This window comes from Nymphalis io, chromosome 6, assembly GCF_905147045.1.
Source record: "Nymphalis io chromosome 6, ilAglIoxx1.1, whole genome shotgun sequence".
Classification (NCBI taxonomy): Eukaryota; Metazoa; Arthropoda; class Insecta; order Lepidoptera; family Nymphalidae; genus Nymphalis; species Nymphalis io.
Window position 1 is genome coordinate 5269489 of NC_065893.1, and position 14750 is coordinate 5284238.

General features: G+C 32.2%; 1 protein-coding gene across 1 annotated transcript in view; it reads left to right on the top strand.

Moving 5' to 3' along the window:
- Positions 1 to 791: 791 nt before the first annotated feature.
- The window catches only part of LOC126768941 (uncharacterized), a 51543-nt gene continuing 37584 nt past the window's right edge, over positions 792 to 14750 (top strand). The window contains exons 1-2 of the mRNA XM_050487417.1: positions 792 to 871; positions 14044 to 14137. Of these exons, the coding sequence (XP_050343374.1) occupies positions 14059 to 14137 (79 nt within the window). The 5' untranslated portion in view covers positions 792 to 871; positions 14044 to 14058. The remainder of the gene's footprint in view (positions 872 to 14043; positions 14138 to 14750) is intronic.

Consider the following 14750-nt stretch of genomic DNA (forward strand, 5'->3'; position numbering starts at 1 on the left):
AGCACAAAAAAAGTTAGCGAAGGTACTTATGAAACTATAAATTAAGATTACCCTTATTTGCAAGATAAAACAAATATTATAAAATTAAATAAAAATAATAAATGCAGCAAATTTAAAATAAACGTAATAAGTGTCTTGACATTGAAAATTTAAAGAAAATCTGTAACTTAACAATTTTGAAATAATTCCGACAAAGAAATATAACATTGCTGAAGAAGGAGGTACAAAGGTACATCTACATATATATAAAGTGCTAAGAACAAATAAGGTTATGAGCACGGAAAGGCGCATAGCCGATGTATTAGAAGTTCAATTACTTTCGACGCAAGCTCTGGTGAAGACAAATTCGATTTCGAGCTTTACATTTTGCCTTCATTTCGTTCTTTTATAATCGCAGTAAATCTAGAACTTATTATACGTAATAGCAAAGTGAATTTGACTATAGACCAATAGATTGACAGAAGTAATAACACCTATTTAAGTACATATCACATTTTAAAGTAGGTCACGAAAAGTGTGGTTGATTTAGAAAGAGATGCATTGGTAATGATTAAAGCTACACTTATATTTGGTTATTTATATATAATTATCAAATATTATAATTATACACAATAAAAAATATATAGCGCTACTCTAAGAAATCATCTCGATTTGTAAGTAGTATAGTTCGAAATAGTCCACGCGTTGAGTTCTGCGTCATTTTTATGAATACAGACACCTGTATTAGTGAACGAAGCCATTGACGTCAGAGGGTTTAGCGCAAGCGCATTGACCAGTCTCGCCATCGCATACGAAGGGATGAGAACGCGTGTCGCAGTTTCTAACGGCGGACGTTCCTAGTCGCAGCTTGAAGCCGGAACGCGGGAAAACGGTGAGTTGCTTAAATTTATTATTTGGATAGATATCAATAGTTACTTATCAAAGTGGCTATGTGTATAATTATTTAAAATAATGTCTAGTAACTGAACCGCAGAGTAAGTTATGTTCAGTTTTGTAACGTCTTTAGGAATTTAGGAACATTCAATGCCGACGCGCTACGCCGCTATGGACATTTCTAAGCTACTAGAAGTAATTAAATACATTACACATTTTTGGTATCATAGTTCATGTAAAAGTTAATTATTATTTTTAACTTGAAGGCACAAGTAACGTTTTTTAATTGGATATCTACCTTAAAGTTATTCGGGGGACTATTTAATTTTCAATTTAAACGATTTGACTTTTAATTTAAACTGAAGTGAAAGCTGAAGTGCTCTTCTATTACCGATTTAATGAAATTGAAATGATTATTTAATTTATTATAGTTGCGCCGCTTTCATTAAGATTTAATTTATCGTTTATTTATTTAAGAGTAATCAAGAAATTAAAGACAAATAATTTTTATTTACGAATATATTCAATGATTTTATGGTGAGATTAGGATAAATATACAATATATAAAAATATGTAATCGTATAATTATGATATGAGTAATATAAATAAATAGTAACTAATATTTATAAATAGATGCATTAGGTAGTTACTACAGACAATATATTTTTTTATTATCTATAAAGTTGGTACAAACTTAGGGCAAAATAAGTAAAATAAAAGTTTAGATTTTTTTTCTACTGTTACTTTTAATTTTAGAGAACACTACAAGCTCGGCAATAGCTATAATTAAAAACAAACGGTTTACAAACAGAAGAGGAAATGGTAATAAACTGTTTTGCCATATTATATATACATATAGATAGGTACTAAATCATTTAGGTACAAGATTTTACATAAGACTACATTATTTGAGTTTATAATGGAACTAGATCCTTAATCGCCCAAAACTTTATATCGTTATATACTAATTCATACTTAAATCTTCATAATATATTTTTTTATAAAATTAACATGTTTTTTTGAGTGCTGATGCTCAAAGAGTTGTCATCTTAAATTGCTGTCATTGCCAAGAATGAAGTACAATCGTCAAGTCGGATTTCTTTTGTTAAAACGGCCATGAAATTAATTTGATCCCAGTTGATAAGATCGCCTTAAGACGGCTTAGAATTTAGTACTCCAAAAATAATCAGAGAACTATGTATGACCCTCGTTCTAAATCTACGTTTTTTAAATTTGTATTATGTAATACATATAATATTTAACTTAAGAAAACTATTAAAATGTTCGATATATTTAACAATGATAATTTAAGTGTATATTATTGTAGCCGACTTCGGTTATTGGAAGTATTATCCTGGTCTAGTCCTAATAAGAGTAGATACAACGATCTTAAATTAATAACCTTCGGACTTACCATGTACTTTATTTATGTTTTCAAGCCGACACTTAGTGAGTGCACAAAGATTAATTTACATGACTACGGAATCTATTGTTCTGATCTGACACTATACTGCTTGAATAGAATCGCAATAATAATAATAATTTATTTATTCAAGTAACAAGACTCATATACAAATCAATTTACTGGTCCAGCTGAAACTTTACAACAGCGGTTTAGAAATATACAGTCCAGTCTGTTAGCAACCATGATTAGAGTTTTGTTTGAGCTGGCCCGCATCCTGTGAACTAAGGATGCTCTTTTTTCGCATTATTGCGTAAAAACAGTCTATATTCGCTTCAGCGATGGTAGTGTATAATACATAAATCGATATACCTCTTTAAAATACAGTAACTATACGATATTCGATAATCTGGTAAAGAGGTGACGTTTTCGTATTTTTAATTTGAAGCCTTAAGAAAACACTCAATCAATCAAAAGACGGTGGTTAAAACGATTACTAAGTACGCGATGACACGGTTATTGGCTTTGGTTGTATTCATTTTTTCTAATATTTTCTCAAGAAAAAAAGAATCATAATGGTAAATTCAATGAGCAATAAATTCAGCAGATATGTAATCTGTTAGATCAGACGCTAAATAATATACAAAATAATACTACATAGTTTCAAGACATTTTAGACATAGGTAGACCTAAGGTGATATAACAGTACCCGACGGCAGTAACTGGGCGGCTCTAATAATTAATTATAAAAAATGTTTATTTTTCGACAAAAATTGCGATTTTTCATTAAATACACCTCTATAGAACAAAAATCAAAACCTTATCTAATATTCATTTACTCTGCTAGGAATTGTTTTATAAAGTTACTTCACAACTGATTATTTAAAAAAAATATTATAACAGGGATAATAATAAATCTATCTTATAATATAATAAATCTATCTTTAATTAAAATTTTGTATAAAATAACCCAACTAAAACCTTTGTGGCTGTCAGGACGGATAGCGGGTAGTATAATACATTTTATATACCTATTGTGAATAATAAAGCTAAAACATGAATGAATGTTTAATATAAAGAAAGGTTTTATTTTATTGTTTTATTATACATTTAATGTAGTTAAAATATTACTTTTACCAAGACTTTAACGAGATGAATTGTAAAAATATAAATTGCCAACTTGCAGTAGCACAAATATTATAAAGTTTCTTGGAAAATTCTACTCGCCTTGTTAAAGAAGAATTCTTTGATACTTTAGACTTGTTTTATTTTTTCTCATTTCGTCATGTAATTTTCTCTTCTAAATAATTTATTATATGATAAATTGTTTAAAGGCTTTGCCAAATCCGAACAGAATAATGATTTAGCGAAAAATAATGGCGAATAATGATTTAATATAGTACATATTAATACATTTAATATTAGTGCTATTACAAGCATTCGGAATTACGATACCATATTAGTGTTGATGACAATTTACTGGCAGACTGTTTGAAGCGCTGTAACTCAAAAACGCAACGAATTAGAACTTTAATTTACTGAAATAAATAGATTTGTATTTATCTGAATTTTAATCGTTATCTTAATGAAATATACACCGAAATGCTCGCCAAGGGCCTTTGTCATTATCCTTGTTCCGTTTACTAAGAAATATATTTAATTAAAAAGAAACAAAGTAACATTGAAATACTAATATTTCAATTAGCTATTATTAGACAATATAATATTGAATGAAATCAGATCTGACAACTCAAGTGACTTACAAGAGGATAACGACAGAAACCAATCTAATGTCACCGGAGATTGTAGCTCTGTCGGCCGGAGATTGCTTGAATAATAGAGATTGGTATGTGTACATTAATCTCATTTTATAGTATTTGTCGTACTTCCCGTGCCGAGAGATGACTATATATATGGCGTATATGGCGTATAAAGAATTGTGGCAGACCTACGTTCACTCTACGTCCTTTTGTGATCGTTATAAAAGTATCATGGTATCAATTTACGAGGACGCCTTACAGGGCTTTCTTAATTAAATTAGTATTGGTGATTTTATATTTAATACTAGGAATAGGTGTTAATAAAATAAAAACGTTGTAATGATTGTAGATGCCTAAGGCGTATTCAATTTGTAATATTTTAGTACAAAGTATTTTTTATTTTTATGTAACTACTATTTTTTACCCGCGGCTTTCCTTTTCTGTACCTTTGACAACTTTTTGACTTTTAGTTGTGCTGTATAGTTGTTACTCAAAAAAATCATAGATGGCGCTATTTATATTATAAAAGGATTGTCGCAATCGATCTCAATCGATTACCACTACTTTCATACAATAATAACAAAACAATATTTAGCTTTGTTCCATCGAAAACAGAAGTCGAAAAAAATTTTTGCCATAGAAGAGAATAGAATAGAAAGACACACACAGTTATACATAAATTAGAAACAGGGCTACCCTATTGCTTTTCTATAGCAAAATATTATTATTATATTTATCACGGCCACGGCGGCCAATCTCAAGAGAGATTGATTGATTGATTGAGATAGTGCACAAGTCTGTGCGCAAATAAAGGTGCACTCTCTATTCCCTAACTCGGCTGCTATTGAGAATTTTCAACAGAAAAACCCAATAACTTTTTATTGGTTCGACCTGGGATTTGAAAATAGGTCCTCTGGGTCTGGAGATCAACAAGGCAGTAACTTAGCACTTTACTGTATGGGCTAATAAATCGATTATTTATTAAAAAATGCACGTGATAAAATCTTTATTTTACCCGTACGGGGCGAACCGCTTAATAAGTGATACAAAGAGAAGTACACAAGAAGGATTTGCTTAAGCTGGATATGTAAACAATGGTTTATTCCAAATGAAGCTGAGCCGAACTTCAGATGAGAGATTAAAAGCTGACAAATCCCCTCGTTATAAGGATATGCCAGTTTTATCACGATGTACTAAGGTATCACTCTAGTTGTGAATAGGTACTATAAAGAAAGATAATAAAAAATCTTTAATATACAAATAGTATACAAATTTTAGTCCTTCCGCTTGTTAGGGTATAAAAATAAGTGTTGGGTATAAATAAAAAATAAAAAAATGAAAATCGTTGGATGCGTGAAATTCCTATCAAGTCAACCGCTATATTATTATGAATAACATTTACTCAATATTGTGAATAAAATTTACTCAGGTTACGCTACTATTATATATTCTTTTAATTTTTTTCTTTTATTATTTATTTATTTATTTTTTATTTATGTACCAACAGAGTATACAGAAAATTATATAAATGAAAAATGTGTACAAAGGGATAACTTATCTCTAACAAGAGATCTCTTCCAGAAACCCTGAATCTAGTGGAGATTATTTGTAATACATATTTATGGTGTAGGTACAATATCAATTAGTTTTATATTATAAAATTCAAGTAGACTTAACGATAAATGAATATATTACACACTAAATACAAATAAATATATTAATATATACCATCATCTATAATATATATATATATACATTCAACTTACATAGATACAATATATATATATATATACATATAAAATAAATTAAACTTAAGTGGAAAGAAAGTGTTGCTTAACTCTGATTTTAAACGATCTTATTGTAACATTATTATGGAAAATATTATCTGGAAGAGAGTTCCATAGGCGAGCGGCAACAACGGAAAACGAGTTACCAAAGGAAGTAGTATTAAAAAATGGTACCTCAAGAGTTTTCGACGCCACACATGCGCGTACTGGTCTTTCACGAGCAGGACAAAACAGAAAACTCATGTAGGTAAACAGGGCTACCATGGTTTAATATATTAAAAAGAAGCGATAATATGTGCAAGCTCCGGCGAAGTCGGATAGGAAGCCACTTTAACTGACGTCGATATTGAGAAATGTGATCAAATTTGCGCAGACCGTAAATGAAACGAATGCACAAATTTTGAAGTCTATCTAGTTTGTCAAGTAGCTCTTCATTCGCATCAAGATAGCAAACATCTGCGTAGTCCAGGAAAGGAAGAAGAAGGGATTGTGCAAGTAAAATTTTTGTTTTGAAAGGAAGGAAATTCTGCAAACGTTTTAGAGAATGCAGAGAGAAATAGACACGTTTACTGACTTCGTTAACCTGAGCTCTCCATGATAAATTGCAATCTATGACTAACCCCAGATTACTAGCTTGGTCACTATATGCAATTTGAGTTCCATCATAGACAATTGATGGTACAATGTCCCAATTAATCTTGCTACGTAACTGTCTGGTACCTATTATCAATGCCTTCGACTTCAAGGGATTAACAAGAAACCCAAAGGATGCAGCCCAGTTCTTAATTTTTACAAGATCATAATTGATATCATGTATGGTCGAACACAGATTTGATAAGGTGACGTGTCTATAAAGTTGTAAATCGTCTGCATAGAGATGGTAGTGAGAAGAAATAACTTTGGTAATTTCATTAATGAAGATTGAAAACAGAAGAGGAGAAAGTACGCCGCCTTGCGGAACGCCAGCAGAGAGATCAGCCCAGTCCGAGGAAGCCTCATCAGACTTTACCATCTGCCGACGACCACGAAGATAAGATTGGAACCAATCAACCACAGGCTGAGCAAAGTTAAGTGAGCGAAGGATACCAAGCAATACATCAAAGTCGACTGAATTAAAGGCATTGCTAAAATCGAGCAAAATGAGAATAGTAAACTCACTTTTGTCCATAGCAAAGCGAATGTCTTCAGTTACTTTAAGCAGTGCGGTGGAAGTACTATGACCGGAACGGAAACCGGATTGAAAAGGACTAAGGAGATGATTATGTGTTAGGAATTCTGACAGTTGCTTATGTACAACGTCTTCAAGGATTTTTGATAGGATAGGCAAAATAGAGATGGGACGAAAATGTGAAAATGAAGAGGGATTTGATATTTTAGGTAAAGGAATCACGTGTGCTAACTTCCAAACTGTTGGAAAGGTATTGGATTCAAAGGAAAAGTTTATAATGTGAGTAATAACAGGGTTTAAAGAGTCAAGGACAGGTATTAACATATCCCGACTAATGTTGTCATTACCAACCGCCTTGGAAGTGATAGACAGGATGCTTCTCTTGACTTCGCTCTCTGTGACTGTATGAAAATTAAAAGGAATACAATCAGGCGTGATGGCGTTCGCCATCTTTAACAATGTTTCAGCCTTCGTAGAGGCTGAAATTGTTAAAGGGGGAGTAAAAAAATGTTTATTTAGAGAATTCAGATCAAATGAATGTTGAGAAGATTTTGAGGGATTACCCACGCCTAAAGATTTAAAAAATCTCCACATTTGTGAAGTAGTCAGTTTATCGATGGAGGAGTGGATGAAACGGCGTTTAGCATCTCTACACATCCTATTGCAGAGGTTTCGCAATTTTTTGTACGTCGCAATATTGAGGTCAGTAGGATTCCTTTTAGAGACTCTCTTGGCTTTATCACGTTTTGTCATAATATTTTTAATAGTTTGAGTAAGCCAAGATGCAGGTAGATGTTTTACCTTAATTTTCCTAATTGGAGCGTGCTTGTCATACAACTTTGTTAATGATTCATTAAAATAGGCCACCTTATCGTCAACATTCGTAAACGCATAAATATTATTCCAGTCAATGCCATTGGCGTCATAACATAAATTTGCAATATTTATATTTTTCATATTGCGTCTTAAAATTGTTTTGGTCTTGCGCTTTGAGAAGGAGAGTTTATAGCTAACGAAGAGTAAATCATGGAAGGAGAAAGGAGCTGTCAGCTGACCATGAGCTGATACACTGTGAGGGTTGGAGACAATAATGACATCAAGAAGAGACGGAGTACAATTAGGTGAAAAATGAGTTTCTGAGAGAGGAAGAATAGTAAAATTAAAAGAAGACACGATAGATTTTAGATTTGTCGCTCTGTGATCATTTTTCACGAGACAAGTGTTAAGTGTTTATCTGATCCGTAACAGCCTTTGAATGTCCCACTGCTGGGCTAAGGGCCTCCTCTCCTCTTTTTGAGGAGAAGGTTTGGAGCTTATTCCACCACGCTGCTCCAATGCGGGTTGGTAGAATTCACATGTGGCACAATTTCAGTGAAATTAGACACATGCAGGTTTCCTCACGATGTTTTCCTTCACCGTAAAGCACGAGATGAATTATAATCACAAATTAAGCACATGAAAATTCAGTGGTGCTTGCCCGGGTTTGAACCCACGATCATCGGTTAAGATTCACGCGTTCTTACCACAGGGCCAACTCGGCTTTTGTTATCTGATCAATGTCCTAGATTTATGAGGAGAGTGATATGATGTCTGGTCCTAGGGACCTACCGAATATTTTTTTAGTTTTAAGTACATTATTTACTTTACTAGTACATTATTTATTTAAAATTTGTTTTTAATTATTTTTTTTAATTTCAAGTTTTTAGTTTTTAATATTGTGCCAGTGGCCACCTTAATTTTGAAATTTATCATAGCGTACATTATTCTACTAGTCAAGCCCTTTCATTTGATACCCATATTGAAAGGGTTGTGAAAAATTATGTAACCTGCCATTTTGTTGGCGGCCATATTGGATTTTGTTTTTCTCCATAGCGAACTCTATTCTACTAGTCTTTAGTACTTTCATATCTATTACTTTGATATCTATTTTGAGGTAGTTGTCAAAAATAGTTAATCCGCCATATTGTAGCGGCGGCCATCTTGGATTTACAATGATATAAAATGTTTTAAATCTTATTGTTATTAGAACTAAATGTGTGTATCAAATTTCAGAACAATCTGTCAATAGAAAAGGGGTCAAATTTCAATTACTAAATTTGACCCAAACAAATAAATAAAAAAAAAACAAACAGGGCAAGCTAAATAAAACCGCTTAAAAAGCGGCGTTTGCGTTCCTTGGGTTTTAAGTTTGTTTCATAGCAAATTTTAATAAAATCGGTTGCGTGGTTTAGCCCGAAAGCATAATAGATATACAGACAGATTTACGTTCGCATTTATAATATTAGTAGAATATAGATTATTAGAGTCAAGCAAAGCTGGATTACCCAGGTGCTTAATTTAATTTGTGGTGAATGTTGAGCTTAGTTTTGTGTTGAACTTTTTTCATTATTTGTATAATTTGGCAACATTTACTTTTTGATTGTCTTGTTTTAGTCTGTTTATGGAATTGAAGTTAATAAATTAAATGAGACATCCACACAACAGGTCGTTATATTTTAAAGTCTCGTTTGTCTTGTTGTTTTTGTTGCCGGTATAGTAAAACCAAAATTTTACACATTGTGAACTGAAGTAGGGCGAAGCCAACGCTGAAAATTGTAACTATGAAAAATAAGAGAAATTTTTGATACAACTTAGCTTTTTAAACATAAGCTGAAATGGACATAGATTTCGTGTATTGTTATATGTTTTGTTATTGCGTTTTATATTCCAAATATTAAGATCTCACTGGAAGGTTAAGCTAGCCGGCTTGGATGTGTTTTTCACAAGTTTTTCTTTCGACAAATATCTATTCCGGATTGAATGTTGAGCGAAACAGAGTAACTACAAGTTACATAACACCTTAGATTCCATGGTTAGCAGCGCTTCGACGTTGCTAGAAGTATTTCCTATTGCTTGTAATGCAATTCAAAAAATCTATGAAGCTTTGGGTAGGGTATACCATCAGACGAACTATTCGTCTGCGTCCCTACAAAAATAAATAATAAGCATACGTATATTCAATAAAATTGTTACATGTTTAAAATTGTTATTTTATATATGTGTTAGTATTTTTAATGGTAATATTGTATAATAATAGCAAATCTCGTCGGACGTTGTTTTGCCTGAGCATATATCAATTATAATGATGATGAGTCGAACGATTTAGAAGTTGGTGTGTGGATCGTTACTATAAAGTGGAGAGTAAACTTACATCCATTAAAATACCGTAATCGAATGCGGCCACAGTGGCCGATTAGTCAAATTAGCGCAGGCCATATTATAGTGCACAATTGTGTGCGCAAACAAAGTTGCATTCTATATTCCATCACTCATATAATCCGAGGGGACACCAATCTGACACGACCGGAAAGATTTCGGATAAGGACCAACGGCTTTACGTGCTTTCAGAGATAGGGGACTGTACACAGTTCCAATTTCCAGACTGGGATTTGAACCTCGGACCTCGGGATCTGCGGATTTATGCTAATAGCATTTTTAATTTTTCGATGAATTTAAATACGCTAAAATATTAAAGATTATGCTCTGGTTTGAGAATATAAGAAATAATATAATATCTAATACTTGTCAATGTCAATATATAATTATTTATTGGAGGCTGTTCTTGATAAGTGCGAATTTCTTAGGTGATATAGCTATAATTGGATAAATAATTGCGTCATCCCAATTTCGAACATTGTTTGTTTTACTTCTACTACAAGATTTTATATTAACAATATAAATAGATTGATATAAAATCATATCCTTATATAGTTTGACACAATACTTCTTCTTCACCTTCTTCCTGCCCTTATCCCACTACGTGGGGTTGGCAGAACATCTATTTTCCTTCCACTTCTTTTTGTCACTCGTCATCTCATTACTTACTCCTTTCATAAGCATGTCCTTACTTATGCAATCCATCCACACTTTGAGGGAGAAAAAAATTTAAAATAACAAAATTACATATAATATCAAGTTTTTCATATCATATGTTTTAATAAAAACTATTTTAATACCGTAATTCGGTTAGCTCTTTTTTTCAAATGCTTGTAAGGCTATGCGATTTTTTTTAACGTAACTTTTACTTAGCAAACTAATTGTGATGATATTTATTTATTTAAAAACTTTTTGCCCACCACATTGAGTAGCATGACAAAAGGCGGACTTAATGCCTGAAGGCATTCTCTACCGGTCAACCTTTAGGCTAAGCGGAAATTCGTGAAGGCGGTAATTAATAGTTGAAAATATACATACAAATATAACAACAACAACAAAGATATATATATATATGGAGACGAGACTTGAAAGAAGGTTTAAAACAAAGTACCTGAGCCTAGCCTGAGTATAAGAAAAGCCACCTCGGCTTTCCTTATATGATCAGGTACTTTGTCCCATAATCGGACAGCTTGAACGGAGTAATTAGAAACGTAACCAGAAGTGTGAATAGGAGCAGAAAGAAGGTAAAAATCATTAGAGCCAGCTGACGATTGTGATTATCGCACAAAAATTTGAACCTCCCTTTCAAATAATAAATATATAATAATAAGATAAGACATATAATAATAATAAGAACGCGTGAATCTTAGCCGATGATCGTGGGTTCAAACCCGGGCAAGCACCACTGAATTTTCATGTGCTTAATTTATGATTATAATTCATCTCGTGCTTTACGGTAAAGGAAAACATCGTGAGGAAACCTGCATGTGTCTAATTTCACTGAAGTTCTGCCACATGTGAATTCTACCAACCAAGCTCCAATGCGAGCAGCGTGGTGGAATAAGCTCCAAGCCTTCTCCTCAAAAAGAGGAGAGGAGGCCTTTAGCCCAGCAGTGGGTCATTCACAGGCTGTTACGGTTACGGTTTCAAATAATCAGGAGAGAGAGAGGGTCAAAGAGAATAGAGAAAAGAGAAGAAAGTAATCGGAAGTCTCTACGTTGTCGAATAGTAAACCATTTTAAGTTATCACGATACTGACATATATGATCGAACTTACGAAGACAGAAGATGAAACGCAAAGAGTTATTTAAGAGACCAGCTTAATGTGGAATCAATATAAAGACCAAGGTCTTTTACATGATGGCGGTAAGGAATATCGATGTCATTGAATAGAACGGGAGGCAAAGATGTTAAGCCCACACAGCCCACAAGGCGTGAGCCTATATAACGATCGCCTGACATTTAGATGGCCTTTTTTCTTATTATTGACCTTTATTCTAATTTTTTGAGATCAAGTATTTACACTAGCCAGATTGTTATTAATAGTTGCAACAGCATCATTTATATCATCCAGTCTGGTTTGACAATAGAGCTGTAAGTCGTCGGCGTAAAAATGATAAGAGCAGTTGATGTAAGTTGTAAGGAGATTAATAAACTAAGATATATAAGATATTAGAACTATAAGACGGAGGATTAATATTTATATTTATATAATAATAAACTAACTAATAACATTTAATATTATTTGTTTTGTGTTTTCGGTAATAATTTTAAGATACTTTAAATTTTTTTTCTAATTATTTAATTTAAGTACGAATTACAATAATACTTATAAGTAATATTTTAGTTACATTATGTTTGAATTAAATGAACTACAGTGCTAACATTCAAAAAAGTTCGACAATTAATTCGACGGCAATCATAATATCAGTATACATAGCGAATGCTTCAGAAGTTCACCGGGACACGGGTGTGACGGCGGTGAACTGGGTCACCAGAACAGCATCGAGTGCTGCCGCAACTGGAGCAGATTTTAAAATCTATAAATTGGTCCACTTGTTGATCCTGTTTGATCCTGTTATTGTTTTGGTTTGTTTTACATCTTTACTAATACTATAAATGTGAAAGTGAGTTTGTTACGCCTTCACGTGATCAACGTGTATGTAAAAACATACACGTTGTCAGAATAGATAAAGATAAAGAGTACTTATATAAAATCAACTGCCATTTACGCGCGGCCGACGGCGCTACTTATATACTATAATATAACGCAGAGTACTATAATAAATAACTATACTACTAATATTAATTTGTATAAATAATAAATGTTAAATTTACGTTATTTCTCGTCAATAAACTAGAATAAAAATATTTGAATATTTTAAGTGGAAATAATTCGGTTTTTACTTTTAGTAAGCGACTGATAATTATAAGGTCAACTCTGCTATTTACTTCTACGGCTGGTAGAGGGATGTTGAAGCAAATTGCTCGTCGCCGGTGCGCCATATTGAATGTTAATTTAAATTGCATTTTTATTTAAGTTTTGTGAAAATATTTTTCTTTCGATTTTTCATAATCTTCCTTTGACAGACCAGTTTAAAATACATGTCAGTATACATTCCTTCATTTAATCGATGCATGTTTTAATATACGACAATAAAAATTCAATGACATATTTTCGTATAAAGATATACTATATCTACGTACATATATATCTGTAACTATGGGCATAAGAAACATACAGCCGTAGGTTTTAATGGTTAAAAACATAATTACTGTAAAAGTTTCAGTATATAGTATATGTATGTGTATTACTGTTACTATTTGTCTGTTGTCTTGGCTTATTTATTTATATACTATTTACGTATTACTAGTCGCATCCACTGAACCATCTCTTATATTTACTTTTAACACATTTGCTTATAATATTGTCTGTAGGCTTGTCTTAAAAAATGTTTTATCTATTCAAATGAAAATGCATCACTATATATATTATAAATATACGTTTTCGTCAATGTTTCAGTAGTAGTATAGACATAGGGCCACGCCCTTATGCACTCGTAGCCTTCTGACGGACTGTCAATACTATGTTATGAAAGATATCGGGATTCTCATCATCATAGATATTTTTTAGAATTTTTTATAATTTTGACATATTCCTAACAGTATGTAAAAACTCACGGTGAAGATTTGAAATTTGACAGCACAAATATAAACTCTGGGTCATATTAATCCTACAAAATCTGTTTTACGTATGCCTATTATGACTTTTCTAGAATGATTTGAACTTTTACTTTTACATATAAAAATATTATTAAATTTTCATATTGTTTATGTGACTGCTTTTTTGTTCAACAGATACAAGATATCAAGATGAGGGCTGCAGTGATATTAGCGTTATTAACGGTAGCATTGTCACACGTTCTAGCGACTCCGATAGCGCATAATACAGGTATGTTTAGAACTGATGTTTATAACTTTGAACAAGTCTCAATTAAACCCTAAATTGTATGCTTGTATGTTCTATACTTATTACTATATTCAAAATATTGAAAGATAGTTAAAATACTATTTTATGGAAATCACATGTAAAAGGTAGAATAGTTTTCAACTTATGTGGTATCTTTTATCAGAGAATTCTAAAGAAATCTCATTCGTTTGATTGTGTTATATTGTGTAAAGATAATCTGTGTCGTTGCCAAAAAAAATTGGTGCAATATTTAATATTAGTACTTCATTTCATTTGTAGTTAGATAAAAGTTTTCCTTAGAACTATAGACCTGGGGATTGTTTTTTGACAGACAGACTGGGGATTGTTTTATTTATGTTAGTAGAGTTTATTTAAATACTGTAATTTAGTCTCCGCAGATAAGGACCGAACCTTTAATCTTAGCTACAAGTGTTGACTCTGTAACCCTGTCTCATGTCAAAGAGTTTCATTTAGGGACGAAGCAGATATTCGTCGCTTATGTTATATTTCTCTACAAATTAAGTATTTGTGCTAATTGTAATATTTGGAATTGAACAGTATATTCCTAATGAGTTATTTTCCATTTGTCTAACTA